Source organism: Numida meleagris, chromosome 18 (genome assembly GCF_002078875.1).
Source record: "Numida meleagris isolate 19003 breed g44 Domestic line chromosome 18, NumMel1.0, whole genome shotgun sequence".
NCBI classification, from domain to species: domain Eukaryota; kingdom Metazoa; phylum Chordata; class Aves; order Galliformes; family Numididae; genus Numida; species Numida meleagris.
The window spans coordinates 855,652-873,831 of record NC_034426.1 but is presented as its reverse complement, the minus strand read 5'-3'; the positions used below and the strand labels follow the sequence as shown (position 1 = coordinate 873,831).

Genomic DNA, 18,180 nt, shown 5'->3' with positions numbered 1-18,180 from the left:
TGGTCAGCGGGCACGGTGGGGGTGGGTCAGCGGTTGGACCAGATGATCCAGGAGGTCTTTTCCAACCTTAATGATTCTGTGATTCTGTCACAGGGCCCTGCAGCAGTGGGACAGCACGGACTGTGCTCCCACCTTGAGGCACCTTGCTTCCTCAACCAGACTCATCCTCTGTTAATAAGACATGCGGCTTGGAAAATCATATCATTTTGATGATGGAGTGTGTTTATGAACGTTTTCCCCTTTTCTTGCCTGCAAGCAAACTAAGAGATACTGGAGCAGACAGCAGAAGAAAGATTGCACTCCCTCTGATGCCAAGAATCTCGCTGAAGCCTCATTTAGACTGCAGCTTGCTCTGAGCTAAGCTGAAAGGAGGTGATGTATTTCAGACACCATAACTTAATATTAACATTGTACCTTCGTAACACACATTTCAAAAGGCTTACACCAGAAGTCTCATTAGCAAAACCATTAAAATGAGCACACAGCTGGTGGAGAGCATTTAATGTGCAGAAGAGTCAAATTCTTCTAAATTTATAGTGGTGAAATTGATTACTGATTCTAACATCTGTTGCAGATTTTACATTTAAATTCTCCTCTAAAAAGTCACCCAGCTCACACACCAGACGAGGCTCTACAAACCAGCTCCCCTCCCCACTAACCACAAATAATCTCCATGCAAATCAAACGTGCTCTTCTCATAAAGCAATCATTACTGCCACGTATTGTGCAACAAGCCCTACAACATGCAACATCACAAAGACATAACTCGATGCGTTTACGCTATGCTTGTAATCACATAGAAGCCACGGGCGGCTCTGAAGGAAGGATCATATTGGAAAAGACAACCAAAGCAAACAGCACCAGATGCAAGCCTGAAACATTTAAACACGCAACTTGGTGTCAACACCCAGAAATGGAAAAGGAGCTACTTGTCAGCAACGTGCAGAACTGGAAGACAACACCATGAGGCATTTTATGTTTCGTGCCTTTCCCTGGATGTACCTTCACCTGCAGGCAAGGAGGACACAGTCACAGGCACCAAAATCCACGGAAGGGCAATGTGCTGCCAAATGTGTGATGTGCGGGGAGAAGCAGAGCTACGAAACTTTCTTTTGTTGGTCCTTATTAAAAAAGGAGAGAAAGACCTTTCCTACACCTTACACATGACCCCGTTTTTCCATGAAATCTTAATTCTCCTGAAGCAGAAAAAAGCGATGGCATTGTTTTACCCGAGATCTAAGGCAAGAACAGCGTATGATGTATAAAGACAAGTCTATACCTGACCTCCAGAGAGTGCCAATAAGCCATTTCTTTTGTTCTTCTGTGACCCTCCTGGAAGGACAGGAAGGATAAGGTTCTGCTTCGTCATCACATCCTGCGGTGCCGTAACATCTATTAACCTAAAGGTGTTTTTTTTTTCCCCCATTTGCTTTGTGCATGGCTCCGATCTGTTTAGAGAACATTGGCACCTGTCCTCTGAAAGTTAAAGCAGCTCAGCAGTGCCCACTTGGTGTCTGGCAGCACAGCAAGTACTTGAGGCACACTGCACCGAGCGGACAGGACAGGATTTATCATGATTAAGTCAAGAAGACACAGACAGAGGAGGTGACACCATGTCAAGGTTGGGAGAGTGCTCACCCAGGTGCCAACAGGAGCAGACCCCAGCACCAAGACCCATGTTTTTCTTCAGGAGTTACCTTACTTCTCAACCAGGCAGGAACTAAAAGCGTGTTGCAGTGTAATGCTGAGCCACAAACGGGGCACGTTCTGCTGGTATGCCCATCACCATCTTTTCCCCAGTTGTTTTCAGTGTGCTCGTGTAGAAATCTGTAGGCACTTCTGCAATCTGGGGTCACTGCATCTCCACTTCATTTACCAGCAACAGAGCATTTGTCTCAGTCAGCGGCCCTGCTGCTTGGGAAAACACCTGGTGATTGATAGGCAACACACACCACCATTTTCACGTCTTGCTCAACCTGCTCTAATAACACCAGGGGAAACAGAGCACAAAGTCAAAAAAACAAAGCAGCAGGCTTACGATCCATTTATCAGAGCTCACAATGTCAGCTCCTTATTCTCATCCTAAGGCAGTACATTTGGTTAATGGCATCTTTGCCAAAAAATACCAGCTTGTTTGGTAAATATATTGGGAAATATACTTCCTCCCTCTTGAGCTTCTGGACTCTTGCTCTCAATTTACACTTATTCCTCATTTAGATACAGGGTTATGAAGAAACAAAGGCTGGAAGAAATGCCTTTCAACATGAGAATGCACCCTTCTGATCTGCAGGAGAATAAGCATTCACATCCTTGGGGCCTCCTCCAAAGGCTCGTCCATCACGCCAAGGCACCTCGCGCCTGTTCTGATGAACTCAAAGCTGCCAGAGGACGACTCTGAGACTCTCAAACATAGCATCTGGAAAGGGCATGTTCTAAATTGCACAGAGCATCCTTCTTTTTCCTCTCAATTTCACAGGGAGGGCAGAAGACGCACGATGAGAAACAAACGGAGCCTTCTGGGAGCCTACCTGCTGCTTAACAAATTCCTCTCTCGGGAAACATTTCTCAGCACAGAAAAGCCAACACGAGACCATCTCAGTGAGAATCGCTCCAGAAAGGAAAAAAAAACTTGCTCCAAAGAGCAGGGAACAAGGACGGCGTTTCTTGCTGTTTGCTCCAGAAAGAAAAATCACAGAAGCGTGCTTCTTTTCTTCGTGAACGTGCCGTGCAAACACCGTGGCAGCTACCACCAACACGGTGCACGGTGCTGGGAAAGCACACGGGGAATGATAATGATTCCTCATGGAATTCACTCCCATCTCTGACTGCAGATCCTGCAGCACCGCCACCACAACAAGGCATGGTTTCTGCTGGGGCTCTGCCCTTTTCTGTTCTTTTAAATGCACCCAGATCAAGCCCGTGATTCTTATTAGCACTGACTGATATCAGCTGCAATGCCAGCTTGTCTCAGCCCAGGGAGAATTACATTGAACGAACCTTCTTGGTTTTTTTTTTTTTTTGTCAGGCTACATGAAAATATTGGGCTTGTATTTTGTTTCCAGATGTATTAGCATCACTTTCCCAACACAACGCGCTAGCACTTCACTGCCTGCTTGGAAACAGGAGCTGTGCTGCTTGGGAACAGCTGCATCGGCTGTGAGCACCCTTCACTCATCACAGTCCTACAGAATGGTGCTCAACAGCACACGTGAACACAGGGCAGTGCACTTTGGAGAAAAATAGTTTCTTCTGCCTAGAAGCAGCTTGAGATGATTTCTGGGTGCCACAAGCAACACTGAAGGACAAACTTGCAAACAGCAGCTTCTTGCTTCTTGTTTAATGATGCAACGTGCAGCTGAGCCAGGCCTGGCAGAACAGCAGAGTGTACACTGGAGCAGCTAATAATTGGCTCTTGTTTTATCAGTGCTTCAAGGACCCTCCCAAGTGCAGCTGCTTTTAGGAGAAAACGCACCTGCTAGTTGAGCTGCTTTTTACATCCTCTTCACCTTGACCAGAGTATTTTTAGCTGTATGGACAGACTTGCCAATACGTTCACCTTCAATTCTTCGCTAGGAAATTTCTGCCAACACACAGCAAGGAATGAACCACCTCCACTTAGGGTCAAGAGAGGTGGGAGAGAAGACACGGACAAAATCAGCTTCCCAAAAGACTTCAACATTTTTGCTCTCGGTATTTTAGCCCCCCCCGCTTTTTCCACAGCCTCATCCACTCAGAGAGCTTAACGAAACGTTCATACCCAATTTCAGTCAGCTAAGAATTTGGCCTAAGATTCGGTCCAACAAGATCAGCTGGCACTTACAAACATGTCGATAAACCTACGTGCCTTTGCAGAAGTGTCACTCAGTTACACTGAGTCTTCTGGTTCTCATAACGTAATTTGGCAGAAAATGGCCCAACATAGTCAGCTCAGAAGGCAGAAAATTTAATTCAACTGAAATGGTCCCTCTTGTCAGTTCATCTCAGCAGGGAGCATGTAAACTTCTGCCAAAACAGTAAACAGAAGTGCTTGTTCCATCAGAGCACAGTGACAGAAACCAGGAGAGGGAAGACACATTCATGAAGCGCTTCACCTACTACTTCATGTGATGCTGGGACCATGAGTGATTCATTACTTACAATTAAAACCTGTAACATGGTGGACTGAAATGTGAGCCAATGGCAGCAGACAGGAGCCCATGTCTTCAGGACACCAGCCTGCTCTCGGACAGACACAAATGCTGACAGTGTAAAGGGATACCATCACAACTATGCCCAATCCCATTGGTTTGACTAAACCTTCCAGAAATAAGCAGAAGCATTGAGCTGCATGTAGCAGGAGGGCAACCAGAGCCCTCATCTCCAGCACACACATTTTCACCTCCTTTACGTACCTCAATTTCAAGGGAACCTATGAGAACCAGAACACATGGATTTCTGACCTCCCAGGCTTCTCTGAATTTTCAGTCTTTCTCCAGCAGCCTGACTTCAGCGTCAGAGTTTCATTAGAAAATCTATTCTCTTATAACCTCTTCATCTCTTATACTCTTATAGTCTCACCTTACATTCATGTCTTATGTTCATTTTACATCCATCCTTTTAGACTCACAGCAAAGTTTACTGTCCCATTTGACACACACTGCTCTCCCAGTGATGAAATTTCTTCTCTCATAGGAAACTGATAGAGCTTGCTGAACTCTTACATGTTTTGTACATAAGATAGATAACATGCCCCCAACACATCTGGGGCCCAATCTGCAGTCTACCTTTGCCCTTCCCCTTTTGCCCTGAGTAGGTAACATGCAAAAGGAGGGCAAAAGGAAAATATTCATAACCAGGTACCTTTTCGGACAAGGCCTTTAAGCTGTCCAGAAACCTCTGCCAGAAATCTTTGAAGAGAGGTCTATCGATTCTCTTCAGGCTCTCCTTGGTGCTGGCATCCACGCTGACGTACAGCTGCGTGACGGGCTCCAGGTTTCTTAGCAAGAGAAAGGAGAAGGAGATGGTTATGTTCTGACATTACTGTTAACTGAACTTTTGCCTTTTTTTCTTTTTTTTTTTTTAGCCTCTGGGGTCAGAAACCGTGAGGCTCAGCCCCTTCCAAGCCATGCTATTCGCCAGGCCCATGGAAAAATAAACTTGTTCAGCAGAAAGACAATCTTAATTCAGCCTAGTTCCAGTGCTGCACGAGATGAACTGACTTGATCTGCAGTTGGCCTCACCTGCCAAATAAGTTTTTTTTTTAAGGAAAATCAACGCTCTTTAAAAACATGAAACAAATCCCAACCTCCCCACGGTGTTCTCCTTCCACTTCCAGTTCTCTCATTTCATATCAGCAGTGTCCAGCCACACAGTGCTGGTGCACGCAGCACCTGTGAGCCCAGCACAGACAGAACCTCCTCTGCTGTGCGAAGAATGCGGGCCAAGCCCAACCCACTCCCCAAACCCAAAGGTAGAAAGGAGAATGAGAAACGCTGAGGTCTGTTAGCAAAGGGATAACGAAGGGCAAAAAAAGGAACAAACTAAAGCAATCTCCTTTGCCAAACAAAGCTGATAACGGCTGTGCTGTAACACGTTCCTCATCATCCAGAGGGAGAGGAGATGACAGCCTCCAGATCGTGCCCCGTGACTCCGCTCCGCGGCAGCTTTAGGACAACAATTTGCAAGTGCTTTTTGTGAAGGCTGTTAATGAGCAGGCTATAGTCCCAGGCTGATTTGGTCGTTCAGAAGATAAGAAATTAGCAGCTATTGTTTAGCTGCCAAACAATGCCACCTAAAAATACACCAAGTCCCCTGCTGTCCCCAGAGGTGACAAGATGACAAGATCTGTCCAGAACGAGACCAAACACAGCTGTTGGCAGCCACCAAACTCAACCACTCGACGTGAATACTCAAACAACCCATCTGAACATACCTTCTCAGTATGTATTCAGACAGAGGACAGCTCAGAACAAATGTGACATTCTGGGTAAAAATCCCATTTTGTCGACACGTGAGCCCAGCCTAGCAGCTCCAAAATGACCAAGTGTTGTAGCTATAAGACAACTGAAGCATTAAAGCACAAAGAACGCGGCCAAAACGCTCTTCTTTCCTTAATGCTGGAGTGGCCTAATAAAAAGAGACCCCACTGAAGAAGGAGCGAGGGTTTTTCAAAACATGAGCTGAGAAAATCATCTCTTCTGCAGGGAGCTGGATCCGAAGGGCAGGCAAGGGGCAGCAGGCTCAGCACTGGAGAGGACGAGGGAACTTCCCAATCTCTCCTTAGGAGATGCCAGCACAGGAGCTCTGCCTCACACTGCCCCCAGAACTCCCCATGGCTGGGCACCAGCACAGCTCTATGCACACTGACACCAAACAGGGAAAAGGAGAAAGGGCAACGGGGGGTGCACCCATCGCTGGGGAGAAAAGCACAATCTGAGCTGCCTGGAAAGTAAACGAATTTCATAATGAATGGGAAACTGAGTTGCCCACCGCTAGAATGGACTTTCCAAAGTTTCTCCTTCATTCAGAGTTGTAACTTGCACACTAGATTGACTGAAGACAGCTGAGATCCAGGAGACCGCATTAAAATTCACGGCATTAGCATGTGTGAGATGAATGCAGAAATCACAACCGCAGTGGAGCACAACCGAGGAGCAATAAGCTGACTCCAGACACCAGCCATGGGGCGGTTTTACAGGCAGGAGACAGGACACAGGGTAGCTAATGATACAAGAAAACAGGAACATCCATACAGTAAGCAAATGCTCATTTTTATGAGCAATAACAAGCACCTGCTCGTTATTATTAATGACGCTTACAAATGCAAACACATCTATGTGAGCATTCTTGTTCACAGCCAATAATCAGAAACAAGGAAGAGGACAAGAGCCAGGTAGCTGTTCAGCGAGCTTGCACGCAGTAAAATGTTTTGCTTTATGTGTCTGGAGCCAGATGAAGCTGCAGTCCATGTGTGACAGGAGGAAGAGGAGAGGAGGAAGGCCTAGGGAGCACCATCCTGGAGCCCCAAGGGCCCTCCCAAGCCCAGTGAACCCCCCAGGCACGCCCTGAGCTCACACCACCTATTTCAGGACCAACTTTTATACTACATCTCCCCTTTGCTGACAACAGGAAACCAAACTTGGTGCACGCTTCAGCTCCCCTATTAGGCAAGTCATTTGCTTTGATTAGCCAAAGATCAGTCGCAATTTTCAACGACAGCAAGACTTGCATTTCATAGCTTTTTTGGTTTCTTTTTAACAACAATCAGCAGATCTTAAGAGATACAGCTTCAAAATATAGTATGCTCTCCTTCTAAAAGGCTATTTTTAGGAGGGAGTAATTTCTGTCGATCAGGCACATAATACACGACTTAAAGTAACTTGATTACACAATTATTCAATCATTTGGAATGCCTTTGTAGTGTATAATTACTCACTCAAAAACTGCATGCCCTTCCCCCCTGACTGCCATATTCAGACCACAAGAAGGAAGGGAAAAGGAAGCTCTCTGAGTGCTCGCATGGGAAGGCAGTGACTGGAACAGGCTGAGCTGCTAACTGCTCGCACACAGCACAGCTATTCACTCAGCAAACTGCAGGGATGGACTTGGGCAGCACCATAAGCTGACGGTGTTCAGGTGAGCTCCAAGCAACCCTGCAGCACAAGGGTATTCGCTATATGTCATTGTTCCAGGTGATCAAAAGCAGCCTGGTAGCTAAAAAGCCATCAGAACCAGCAGTGCTTTGTGTCTTTAAGAAAAACCAAACTCCAGGAGTACACTGAGGTGCTGTGAGTGTTTAGCACAAGTTCCTCTGCTGCCGCTTCTGCAGGTGAGGGTGATGTGGCACTGTGCTCTGCCCCTGCTGTTAGAACTGTGTCCTGAGTCCTGCCACAGAGGCTGAGCTGGGCAGGTCCACAGCCCAGAGACAGAGAGAAAAAGACAAGAGAGAACACACAGAGATGCAGGCGGAAATCCAACAGCTGCTGGGTGAGCCCTTTTCATTGTCAGCACTCGCACAGACCCGAGTGACGAACGACAGAACGGCGTTACAGCACGGGTCAGCACCGACATGCCATAGCGGGGAGTTCTTTTGTCCTGCTCTCACCTGATCTCCTCTGGGAACTGTGCGTTGGTAACCAGGAAGCTGGAGATGCCACGCTGGTGCAGGAGCCGCAGGAAGCGGTTGATCTCGGGGTACATGATGGGCTCTCCCACCAGCGACAGCGCGCAGTGCTTCGCCGTCATCGCCTCCTCAAAGCGCTCTGCCCTCACTCCTGTCACTCCTGCAAAGAGAGAGAAGGGGCGTAAATCACACACAGACTCCTCCCAGCTGTGTTTGAACCTGAAAGACAAAGGTCCAGAGGAGGCCACGAGGATGCTCAGAGGGCTGGAGCACCTCTCCTATGGAGACAGGCTGAGAGTTGGAGAAGGCTCATAGAAGAGAGACCTCACTGAGGCCTTCCAGTACTTCCAGGGAACCTACACACAGGAGGGAGAGCAACTTGTTACATGGTCTGATAGGGATAGATGAGGGAGAATGGCTTTAAACTAAAAGAAGAGAGATTTAGATTAGACATGGGGAAGAAATTCTTCACCCAGAGGGCAGTGAGGCCTTGGCACTGCTGCCCAGAGCTGTGGGTGCCCCATCCCTGGAGGTGCCCCAGGCCATGGATGGGCCTTGGGCAGCCTGAGCTGGGGGCACCCAGCCCATGGCAGGGGCTGGAACTCGATGGGCTTTGAAGTTCCTTCCAACCCAACCATTCTGTGGTTCTATGCCCGCACAGCAGTGCATGGCCAGGCACACGGGGCTCAGGGCTCAGTTAGCTGTCACAAACCACTCCAGTGACATCTGAGTCAAACTTCCCCTTGCTAAGATCTTGGTGACGCTGCATAAACACTGAGATAAGCGCAGGAACAAGCTCAGTGCCGCAATTATTCCACCCATGAGCAGGCAGGGGAGAGGGAAGGCTGTTCCATCCGTACCCAACTATGTACTCAGGAGCCCATATGAAGCCACCCAACTACAAGCAAGCTTTTGTTCCAGATGTGTCACATCCCATTTCCTCGGCGTGCTTTGATGGACTTGAACAATATCTGAGGTTTTGGGCTGGGGGTTGGTCTGCTTTAAAAAGCAAAGACTGAAGTTTGAAAGCAGGTCCTCAGCTCACCTCCCGTTGCCTAGATGCTGGAGCTCAAGCAGCACAGAAAATTACATGCTATGCTGCAAAGCCTAGATAAAAAAGAGGTGTTGGTGGATATTGCTTCAGCCTCACGCAGAAAAGCTGGTTGGTGATCAGAGTGAAGCTCGGCACATTTAAACCAGCCAGGCTCCGTCCTGAATAGGGACAGGACTAATGGCTGCGCTGCAGCAACCTGACAGCACTAAATGAGAGCATTATGGGGAACTTACTGGGAAAGAAAGGAGCATCCCAGCCACACACGGAGATGAAAGGACCGACTTTTGTTTTCCTAGAGCTACTGTGGGTCGTTTGGGGAATTAACTTCTCTCTGTCTCAGCATCTGGCAATAGGACTACAGTAATTACAATGCCAGCTTCGGAAGAAAAATTCCAACATCACAAAGTTTGAGAGGAACTTTCTCAAAACAATTTACATCACACTGGCACATACAGCAAACACACTGCCGACGAGGGCAAGGGTTTTATATGCAATCATTTGCCCACATAAATCACAAGCTAGACAGCAGCAAAGCAAACAGGATTAGTGGGTATTGCTGCCTCCAGCTGCTATCCTACCCAGCACACGTGCACCAGGGAAAGAATGCATGGCCTGGCAGCCCCTGCACAGGGTGCTGGCTGTGGGTGTCCCTCTGCAACTACCTGTGCCTGCCATGCAAGGAACACGAGTGCAGCAGCATGCACAGGCATTCCCAGATCTAACCTTAAGACCCCAGTGGGCATCGCTCAGAACACACCTCCTCCTCTAAGTCTGCAGGATTTCCTTATCCAGGTCATGTTTTTGTGTCTCTTTGTTCATTTTTCCCCCAGCCAAACCAGGGCTGTGCTGTCAGACATACGCTCTCTTATTTCTGAATTATGTTTCCATTCTGTGCGTGCCCTTCACAAGGGCACAGAGACTTACAGTCCCTACCTACAAAACGTATCCATCAAACAAACTGCTTCACACCTTCCCACCTCTGCTCCCTATCAGGAAGATGCCTCTCCAACAGTTATTCTTTAAGAGAATTATGGGACATTAACTAACACTTATGGTCTCCAAAACCTGTACAAGCCATGGCAAATGCTAAAAGAGGAGAGAACACGTCTTTAGAAGCACGCAGCAAGGTTCCTGCAGGACACAGACTGCCCTCTGGTTGCACTCTCACAAATCCTGGCGCAGGGTAACGCTGCTAGGAAGCGCACGCACATTTCAGGGAATATTTGGCAATTGGTTTAATGGAAAATAAATTCCAGAAGAGCGAATGGGACTGTCTTTACAGAGCTCTCAACACTTTAGGAATAGTTTCTGACAAATCACTGTGGAATCTTTCCTCCTTTCCAACCCTTTTTGGGAAGTGCAGTAAGGGAAGAATCAGAACTGCAGAATCATAGGGGTCGGAAGGGATCTCTGGAGATCCCCCTGCTAAGGTAGGTTCCCTGCAGTAGGCTGCACAGGAAAGCATAAGCAAAGAACCTGCTATGATAGGAGCACTTGGTATAAAAAGCAAGCCTGACGTAGAGATTGCTGCCAATTGGTATCGTATCCTACCCGGAACATGCAAAAAAAGTGTCTAGGTTTCAGAAAGTGACAACAGTTCACAGAAGATGGATTATTGTGGAGATAGTAACGTGCAAATTTTATTTTCCCAAATGTATCACCCTTGCAAAGGAAAATCACAGAATCACAGAATTGCAGGGGTTGGAAGAGATCTCAAGAGATCATTGAGCCCAACCCCCTGCAGCAGGTACCCTACAGCAGGTCTCACAGCTGGGTGTCCAGACAGGTCTTGAGTATCTCCATAGAAGGAGACTCCACCTCTTCCCTGGGCAGCCTGTTGCAGTGCTCCGTCACCCTCCCCATAAAGAAGTTCTTTCACATGTTTGTATGGAACTTCCTATGTCCACGTCCCAGGCCATGATGGAGGGTGATGGAGACCCAGGCTGGTGCTCAAACACACAAAGCTGTGGACTGTGAGGTCAGCAGCCAAGGGGCTGGGACATCAGTAAGAGATGGCTGTGACCTTGCTGACCCTCATGTATAAATTTGGGCACAGGCAGAGTCCAGCGTGGACTCCAGTTGAGCACATCTGCAAGACATGGAGTACTGAATGAGCCTTTGGTGAGGTCAGATGATGATTCCCTCGAGCACCCTGTCCCGCAGCACGCTCAGTTACGGCCTGCAGGATGAGCAGAGCCGATGCTCATTGCTCCCTGAGCGCAGCTTCCCACCCGAGCTCTGGGCTACCTTTTTCCAACAACATCCAGGAATCCTCACACCCCTGCTCTGGCGGCTCCAACAAGAGGTCAGGAGGATCTCTGGTGACAGGTGGTGAGACGTGCACTTGAGATGAAGCAGCATTCTGGGCTTCCTCCGCGTGCACGAGCTCAATGCGCAGTCTGCTGGTGCTGTGTCTATTGCTGTTGTTTTAAGGAGGAAAGGTTTATTCCAGAGTTTGAAGCTGGGTTTAAACCAACTCCCGCACGCAGCTTTCAGGAGAGTGCTGGGCTTCAAACAGCTGCAAAGGAACTTCTGCTTTTCACCATCTGGTGGTGCAAACACATTTCTGCCCTCCAGGAGCAATGCCTCCATCACAATGCAGTGCTTCAACATGGAATGCAGGAATTGCCCTTGGGTCTTGCACAAACACAATCCATACTCCACCAGCATGCCCATCTAGCTGCCACTTTAACGGTGTGTGGCTTTTTTTTGGGGGTGGATATAATTAAAATTTTTGACTCAAGCCTTGTCTGATAGAAAAGAAGATAGGGTGTCTTTATCATTTGTAAGGCTTTTGATTTTGATAGGTACAACACAAATCATGGAACCACTGCAGCAAATGTCAGTTCAGGCTCCAGTGCTGGCTGGGATGGAGATGGCTTTGCTTAGAAGCCTTGAAAACCTTCATGGTTGGAGGGTCACTTATTTGGGGACCTGTGCAAAGATGCACTGTCTTCACTTGGACAGCTTGAAGCTATCAAACATCAACATGAGTCTGCTGCCCCTTGCTCAGCCACAGCAGGTGGGTCTCCTGCCAGCAGATGGAGGTGAGGACACCTTCACACAGAGCTTTCCACTTCAAGCTGCACTGCACATGTGTCCCTGTGTTCAGCCCAACAGTCAGGTTTCCTGTGGTTCTGCTGAAGCAGAGCCTTGCTCCTCAGTGCACTCCACACCCTCTCTAAATGAGGAGTGCCTGCAACGCTGCTGAGTGTGCATTCAGTCTCACCATCCATTCATGGAGATGTACAACATGGGCTCCTGGATCAGCACCTGAATCGCCCTGCTTGTTATCAGCCACCAATCACACCTGAAGCTATTGAGCGTGATCCCTTCAGCCTATCCAGCCACTTTCAACTCCTTTAAGAGCCTGGCTGCCAGGAGCAGCACAGTCAGGTCTCCTGGCTGCCCTCCCTGCAGCTCCGAACGGGAGCTCCCAGGGATCTGAGGCTGCAAGATGATGCAAACCAGCCCCTGTGAGCAGCAAAGCTCGTGAGGCCCCAGAACGAGTTATTTTTCCGCCTATTGCATAAGTCCAATGAATGAGGCAAAGTAATGCTGCTCCACTGACACAAGTTTTTTTGCCTGTCACATTTTTAAGCCATTGGGTTCTCTTTGCACACAGCCAACATAAACAAATGGGTTCCCAAAACGACAGCCAAGGCTAAGGCTCCTCTTGCACTTTTAATGGACGCTTCATTTCACTCCTGCTGCTCGCGCAGCCCCTGCTGTCAATTAGGAGGAGCAGAGTTCTAGACTCGTCCTGCCAAACTGGCCAGCACACTGAGCACCGGGCTGACCTTGGCAGAGCGACTGAGCTCACTGCACGCTTGAGGAGAAAAGAAAAGAAGAAAGCAAACGTTTCTATACATACAGCCGAAGAGTGAATAAAAGAGCTCATGAGGATTTGATAATGGAAGCAAAACACAGTAATTTGCAGATCAGCGAACAACTGCAGCTTCAGTTGCACGCAAATACACTGAATAATTCTGAAAAATAATAACAACCTGAATGCTACTGCTCACTTATTAATGAGGAAAATCTAGAAACTTCAGAGGTAACAAAAGCTCCCAGTGGAATAAGGCTGGACAGTATACTTGTTTGTGTAGATATCAGTCCCTCTTGCCTTCCATCTGCTCTAACTTTGATATAAGAACAATAAAATCACTCATCACCCAGACGAGCTTTAACCACTGTGGAAGCTTCGGAGCACACACAGGGACACGATGTCACAGCTACCAGCATGCACAAGAGACAACTCCGGTCTGCTGCCTAAAGGCAGAGGTAGACACTCAACAGCTGACTCATGTTGTAATGACAAAAACAAGGCAAAACTTTTCTAAAACCAAGCAATAATTACGCCCTCAAGGTTTCCCAACTTCTGAGATTACAGATCTTATGTCTCTCTCCGTTCTGCAGGTGACCAGGATGCTCTGATCTGAGCTCTGAAGATGCTTCTGCTGCTGATCTTCCAGAATTGTCACTGGTGGGAAGAGAAGTTACCTTTGAACTCCTTGATCATGTTCCGATGATTCTCAAGAGCTTCCCTCAAAATCATCTCAGGTTGGTCCATTTTCCACCGCCACTCCGTGCCCACAGGATTTGTATGATGTCTGGAGGAAAAAGAGACCAGAGTGACTCGCTGCACTTTGCACAAACCCATCTGTCACCCTGCGGACTCTGGCACTGATTAATAAAATTAAAAGCAGCAGCAAATTCTCTGCAGGATCCTGCTTCTGACAGCTCTCAGATGTGATCGCTGAACACCACTCTCACATCCCTCTCCTCCCACACTCCGGTCTCTCCAGGAAGAAGAACGAACATTGCAGACTAGTAGCAATGTCCTGTATCTATTTGTAATCGTGGGTAAAAGGTTTATGAGAAGTTCAGTGATGCTCTGCAGCCAGGAAGACTGCTTTAAGGAATGAAAAATCAGCTCTACCTCTGTCTAACAACAGCTACATGAAGCTTTCAAAAAGGAAGACTGTAAACCCTTCTTAGTTCCACTCTGGAGGTACCAACTGCTACCTTGAGAAGGAAAAGATTTATTTCTAAGCCTGGTTAACATTCTAGTAATAAGACAGATGAGGGCAGGCTACTCAATGGGGAGCCTGCAGCATGCCAGAGCTGCGTCTCTGGAGGATGTGGTTGGGCTCCCGGCTTTACTCAGCAGGGGCTCCCATCACTTCTGAGATCTGCCAGCTACTCAGTTACTGACGCTCAAATGCAGACAGATTGCAGGGACAGAAACCACTCATGATAATTCCGAGGAACAGCTGTGTCAAACTGGGTTTGGAAGCCAACACTGCCTATGCAGGAAGCACCACCGTACCCAGATTTCGCTTTCCTCAAACACACAAAAAGCCCACACAGGGAAATCCACCACCGAAGTACCTGGAAGATACCTGAAGCTTCTCCTCATTCCTTTATTCTTTGGCACAAGAGGATATCACCACACCATTCATAGCCACCCGGATGAACCTAATCCAGACCAGCAAAGGAAATCCTCCAAAGTGGCGTGCTACCAGTGTGCTGGTGTTGGACACCTCCAGCCCTAGGCCTCACTGTGCACGAGCATGGACCTCTCCTTGGTGAGGGGAATTTCACAGAATCATTAAGGTTGGAAAAGACCTTCAAGATCCCCAAGCCCAAGCCCAGCCCACCCCCACCATGCCCACTGACCACATCCCTCAGTACCACATCCCCACGGTTCTGAACATCTCCAGGGACGGTGACCCCAACACTCCCTGGGCAGCCTGTGCCACTGCATTATTCTTTCTGAGAAGAAATTTTTCCTAATACCCAACCTGACCCTCCTCAGGTGCAAATTAAAAACATCGCCACTTGTCCTGAAACCTCTTGTCCCAGGGACCTTGCTGCACTCGTGTTACTATCAAACAGGCACCTTCCTATCCCTAAGGGATGCACTTAGAAAAATCAAAGAATTCCTGCACTCCCACCTCCTTGTCCTCTTCCCTCTCATGCTTTTTCCCCAAAATACACTATAAAAATTTCTCCACTTCTCCCCTGCTGATTCTACTGTGGCTCACGGACTAGTGTATTAAGAGCAGTATGTGTTTGCTGTACCTTTCCAAACAGCACTATTGGATTAAGCTAGGTCTGGACAACATCAAGCAGTACATCCTATTGCAAGGCAATTCTCTGATCAGCTGATCTCTGCTGGGGTCAGCCATGGGGAGGACTGGCAGCTCACCTGCCTCGCTCAGGCTTCCAGCTCCAAGGCCATTGGGATGTGACATCCAGCACTGAACTACAGCAGAACAGACAGGGCACCTCCTCAGAAGGAAATGGCAGCTTTAGTGCCTCCTGGAGACAATCAAGATACCCACTGATTTCCACAAGCAGTTAAAGCCTGCAGTTTCACACTTGGGCTGTGCTAAGACAGATTCTAGACCCAATGTCGACAAAACCAACACTTGCAGGCATCTCTTTGTCCACTGGGAGAGCAAAGGCTCAAACAGTGCTCTCACACTACGTTACCATCTCAAAGATCCTTCAAGCTATAGCAGCCTCCGTCTCTGAATTTTTTTATTTGCTGCCAACATGGAAAATTTTCTGAATACCAACTATAAAAAGGCATTTATAAACCACTTACATGTTTAACTACATAGCTTATACCCTATATATTTAACAGGGCAAGCTGGCAGAAAATCAATAGGCTGTTAATGCATGCTGGACAACTATTAATTACCAGTGCCTAACAGTCCTTGCTCTTCTAACACATTCCAACTGTTCACGAAACATACCAAGTCGTGCCTGCAAAGCAGCTCGATGGCAAAAAGCAGCAGCTCCTTCCCTAGGGAACAAAGCACCATTTGGTGGCTGATGGGATCATTGCAAAGGCCCTAGCACAGCCATTCCCGTCCTATACCACTGAGTTGTACATCTCATCAGTTACTTGGGTCTTGGGCAGGTAATGGGACACCCTTTCGATGACCACAGGCTGCAGTGAGCCCCAGAACCAGCAGGTGAGGTCCCAGAGGAGAGAGAAATGCTCGAGGGCAATGAGCTCTGGGGAACTGGCAGCTTTTGAAATCCTATTAAGGCAGAAGTGCAAACTGTGGCAATAAAAAGCAAAGATATAAAGTGTAACAAGAAACCAATCTGGCAGAATCACAGCACTTCTGCAACCTTGCAATCCTCCAGCTGAAAAGAACAAAACCACAGGGTCACACTCAGAGAGGTCAAGGCACACAACCCAGGATGCACAAAAGGGCCAGCAAGAAAGACCTCCCTGTAATAACATGGAGCAAGCAGATGGCCAAAGAAAACGTCCAGCCAATGCACAAGGACAAAGTTTAATGTTTCTCATTATGCCAAGAAAATTGTTTGCAACTCGCAATGGCAAGGGGAAAAATGAGGTGAGATTATGAAAGGGCACCCATGGGGCAGGGCCCAGGGTGGAGCTGACCAGCAGTGGGACCCATACATTTGGAAATGCAAATTTATACAAAACATGCAATTAGCATCAGATAATCGCATTGATACCACTGTACTGATGGTGACAAGCAGTCATAACCTGCAACTGGCTGCAAGAGGGGGAAGCAAAGAGCTTGGCAGTGCTTGCACGCATTGCTCTCTGTGTGCACGAAGAAAAAGCAAAGATGGCTTTGAAAGCAGAGCAAGGGAGAGGGCTGGGTGTGCACAGGGACCAGCAGAGCACCTACAACAGGCAGCAAGCACCAGGGCTTCCTGCTCCTGGGCACAGGTGAGGCACAGCAAACACAGTTTTATTTTCTATTTATCTTCCGAAAATCAGACAACGCTTGCATTAGAAAGGAGTATGTTGTGATGGGCATTTTTTAATTGTCGTTCCTATCTAAACTGTTATCTGAGGAACACAGACAATGCACCTACAGAAACATCCCATTCAATAGCTGGGTTTTTTTTCCCACGTTGCTCTGAGCCACCTTTTGTTGCTAGGTTTAAGAGTGAGAAAAATAGCTTATTATGAATAAATAGAAGAAAAAAAATAAAAGCTTTTCAAAAGGCATGGAATTATCCCTAGATGTTGATAAGTTTAAATAATTAACACGGAGGAAATAAGTCTACGTCAAGTATTGGATATCTGATAGCCAAAGGAAACTCATTTTAAGAGTGACATCATACTGACTATATTCAAAGGCGAAATTGGACTTGGCATGTTTAAAATCAAATATAACTTTCTGAAACAGCTGAAATGTAGATGCTGGTAAATGCTACTTCTGGGTTTCAGCGACCTTAGGGTGATTTAGAGTGACCTCACCTCCACATTAGGTGCATATAAACAAAGAGGGGAACAGCAATCTTGCTGCAAGAGAAGCCATGACTTGCCCTCCATCTGAGCACAGCTTCAGCCTGTTGTACACATTAGAGCTGGAGCCTCCCAGTACAGGTATAAACACTACAAAGTTACAGAAATATGAACCAAATTCTTCATGGCATGTTTTATTCCGTCTGGTTTGCCTCCTCCTCGGATCCAAAATAAACAAGATTTAAATTAATAGGTTTTATTAGCTGTTCCATCTCTCCACAATAATGGATCGTGTTTTAGACACTCAGCCAGAGGACATAATCAAATCAGGTTTGGATTGCGGCACAATCACCAGCAGTGTCAGCCAGCCTCAGTCCCACACTCGTCTAATTGATTAAGAGATTTGGTCACTCACATATTTCCATTTAGACAATTAAGCTAAAGAGATACTACAAACAGCAAGAGCAACTGGGAGCAATAATGGACAGCAACAGACTATTTTTGTAGGGAGAGTTATGAGTTAGGGATGTTGCAGTAATTAAAGCCTGTTTTTTATTATTTTTTTTTTAACCCCCCCTCTTTATTCTTACTGTAACAGCCTCAGCAGTTCAACCCACAAAGGAACAATTGGGAAATAAATTCAAAAAAAACCACAGAGCTCTGATCTGCAGCTCAGTGCACCGAGCTGCACAACGAGGCCAAAGCATAAAGCCTCCATTTAAACATTTTGCCAGCAGCAGATCAAAACCATCACTTGCCATGTCCCCAGCA

General features: G+C 47.3%; 1 protein-coding gene across 3 annotated transcripts in view; it reads right to left on the bottom strand.

Annotated features, from left to right (window-relative positions):
• The window catches only part of TYW1 (tRNA-yW synthesizing protein 1 homolog), a 77,860-nt gene that overhangs the window by 29,214 nt on the left and 30,466 nt on the right, over nucleotides 1-18,180 (bottom strand). For all 3 annotated transcript variants that reach the window (XM_021415422.1, XM_021415421.1, XM_021415420.1), the window contains exons 11-13: nucleotides 13,659-13,768; nucleotides 8,084-8,261; nucleotides 4,840-4,975 (exon numbers count right to left, since the gene is read on the bottom strand). In XM_021415422.1, coding sequence (XP_021271097.1) covers nucleotides 4,840-4,975; nucleotides 8,084-8,261; nucleotides 13,659-13,768 — 424 coding nt within the window. The remainder of the gene's footprint in view (nucleotides 1-4,839; nucleotides 4,976-8,083; nucleotides 8,262-13,658; nucleotides 13,769-18,180) is intronic.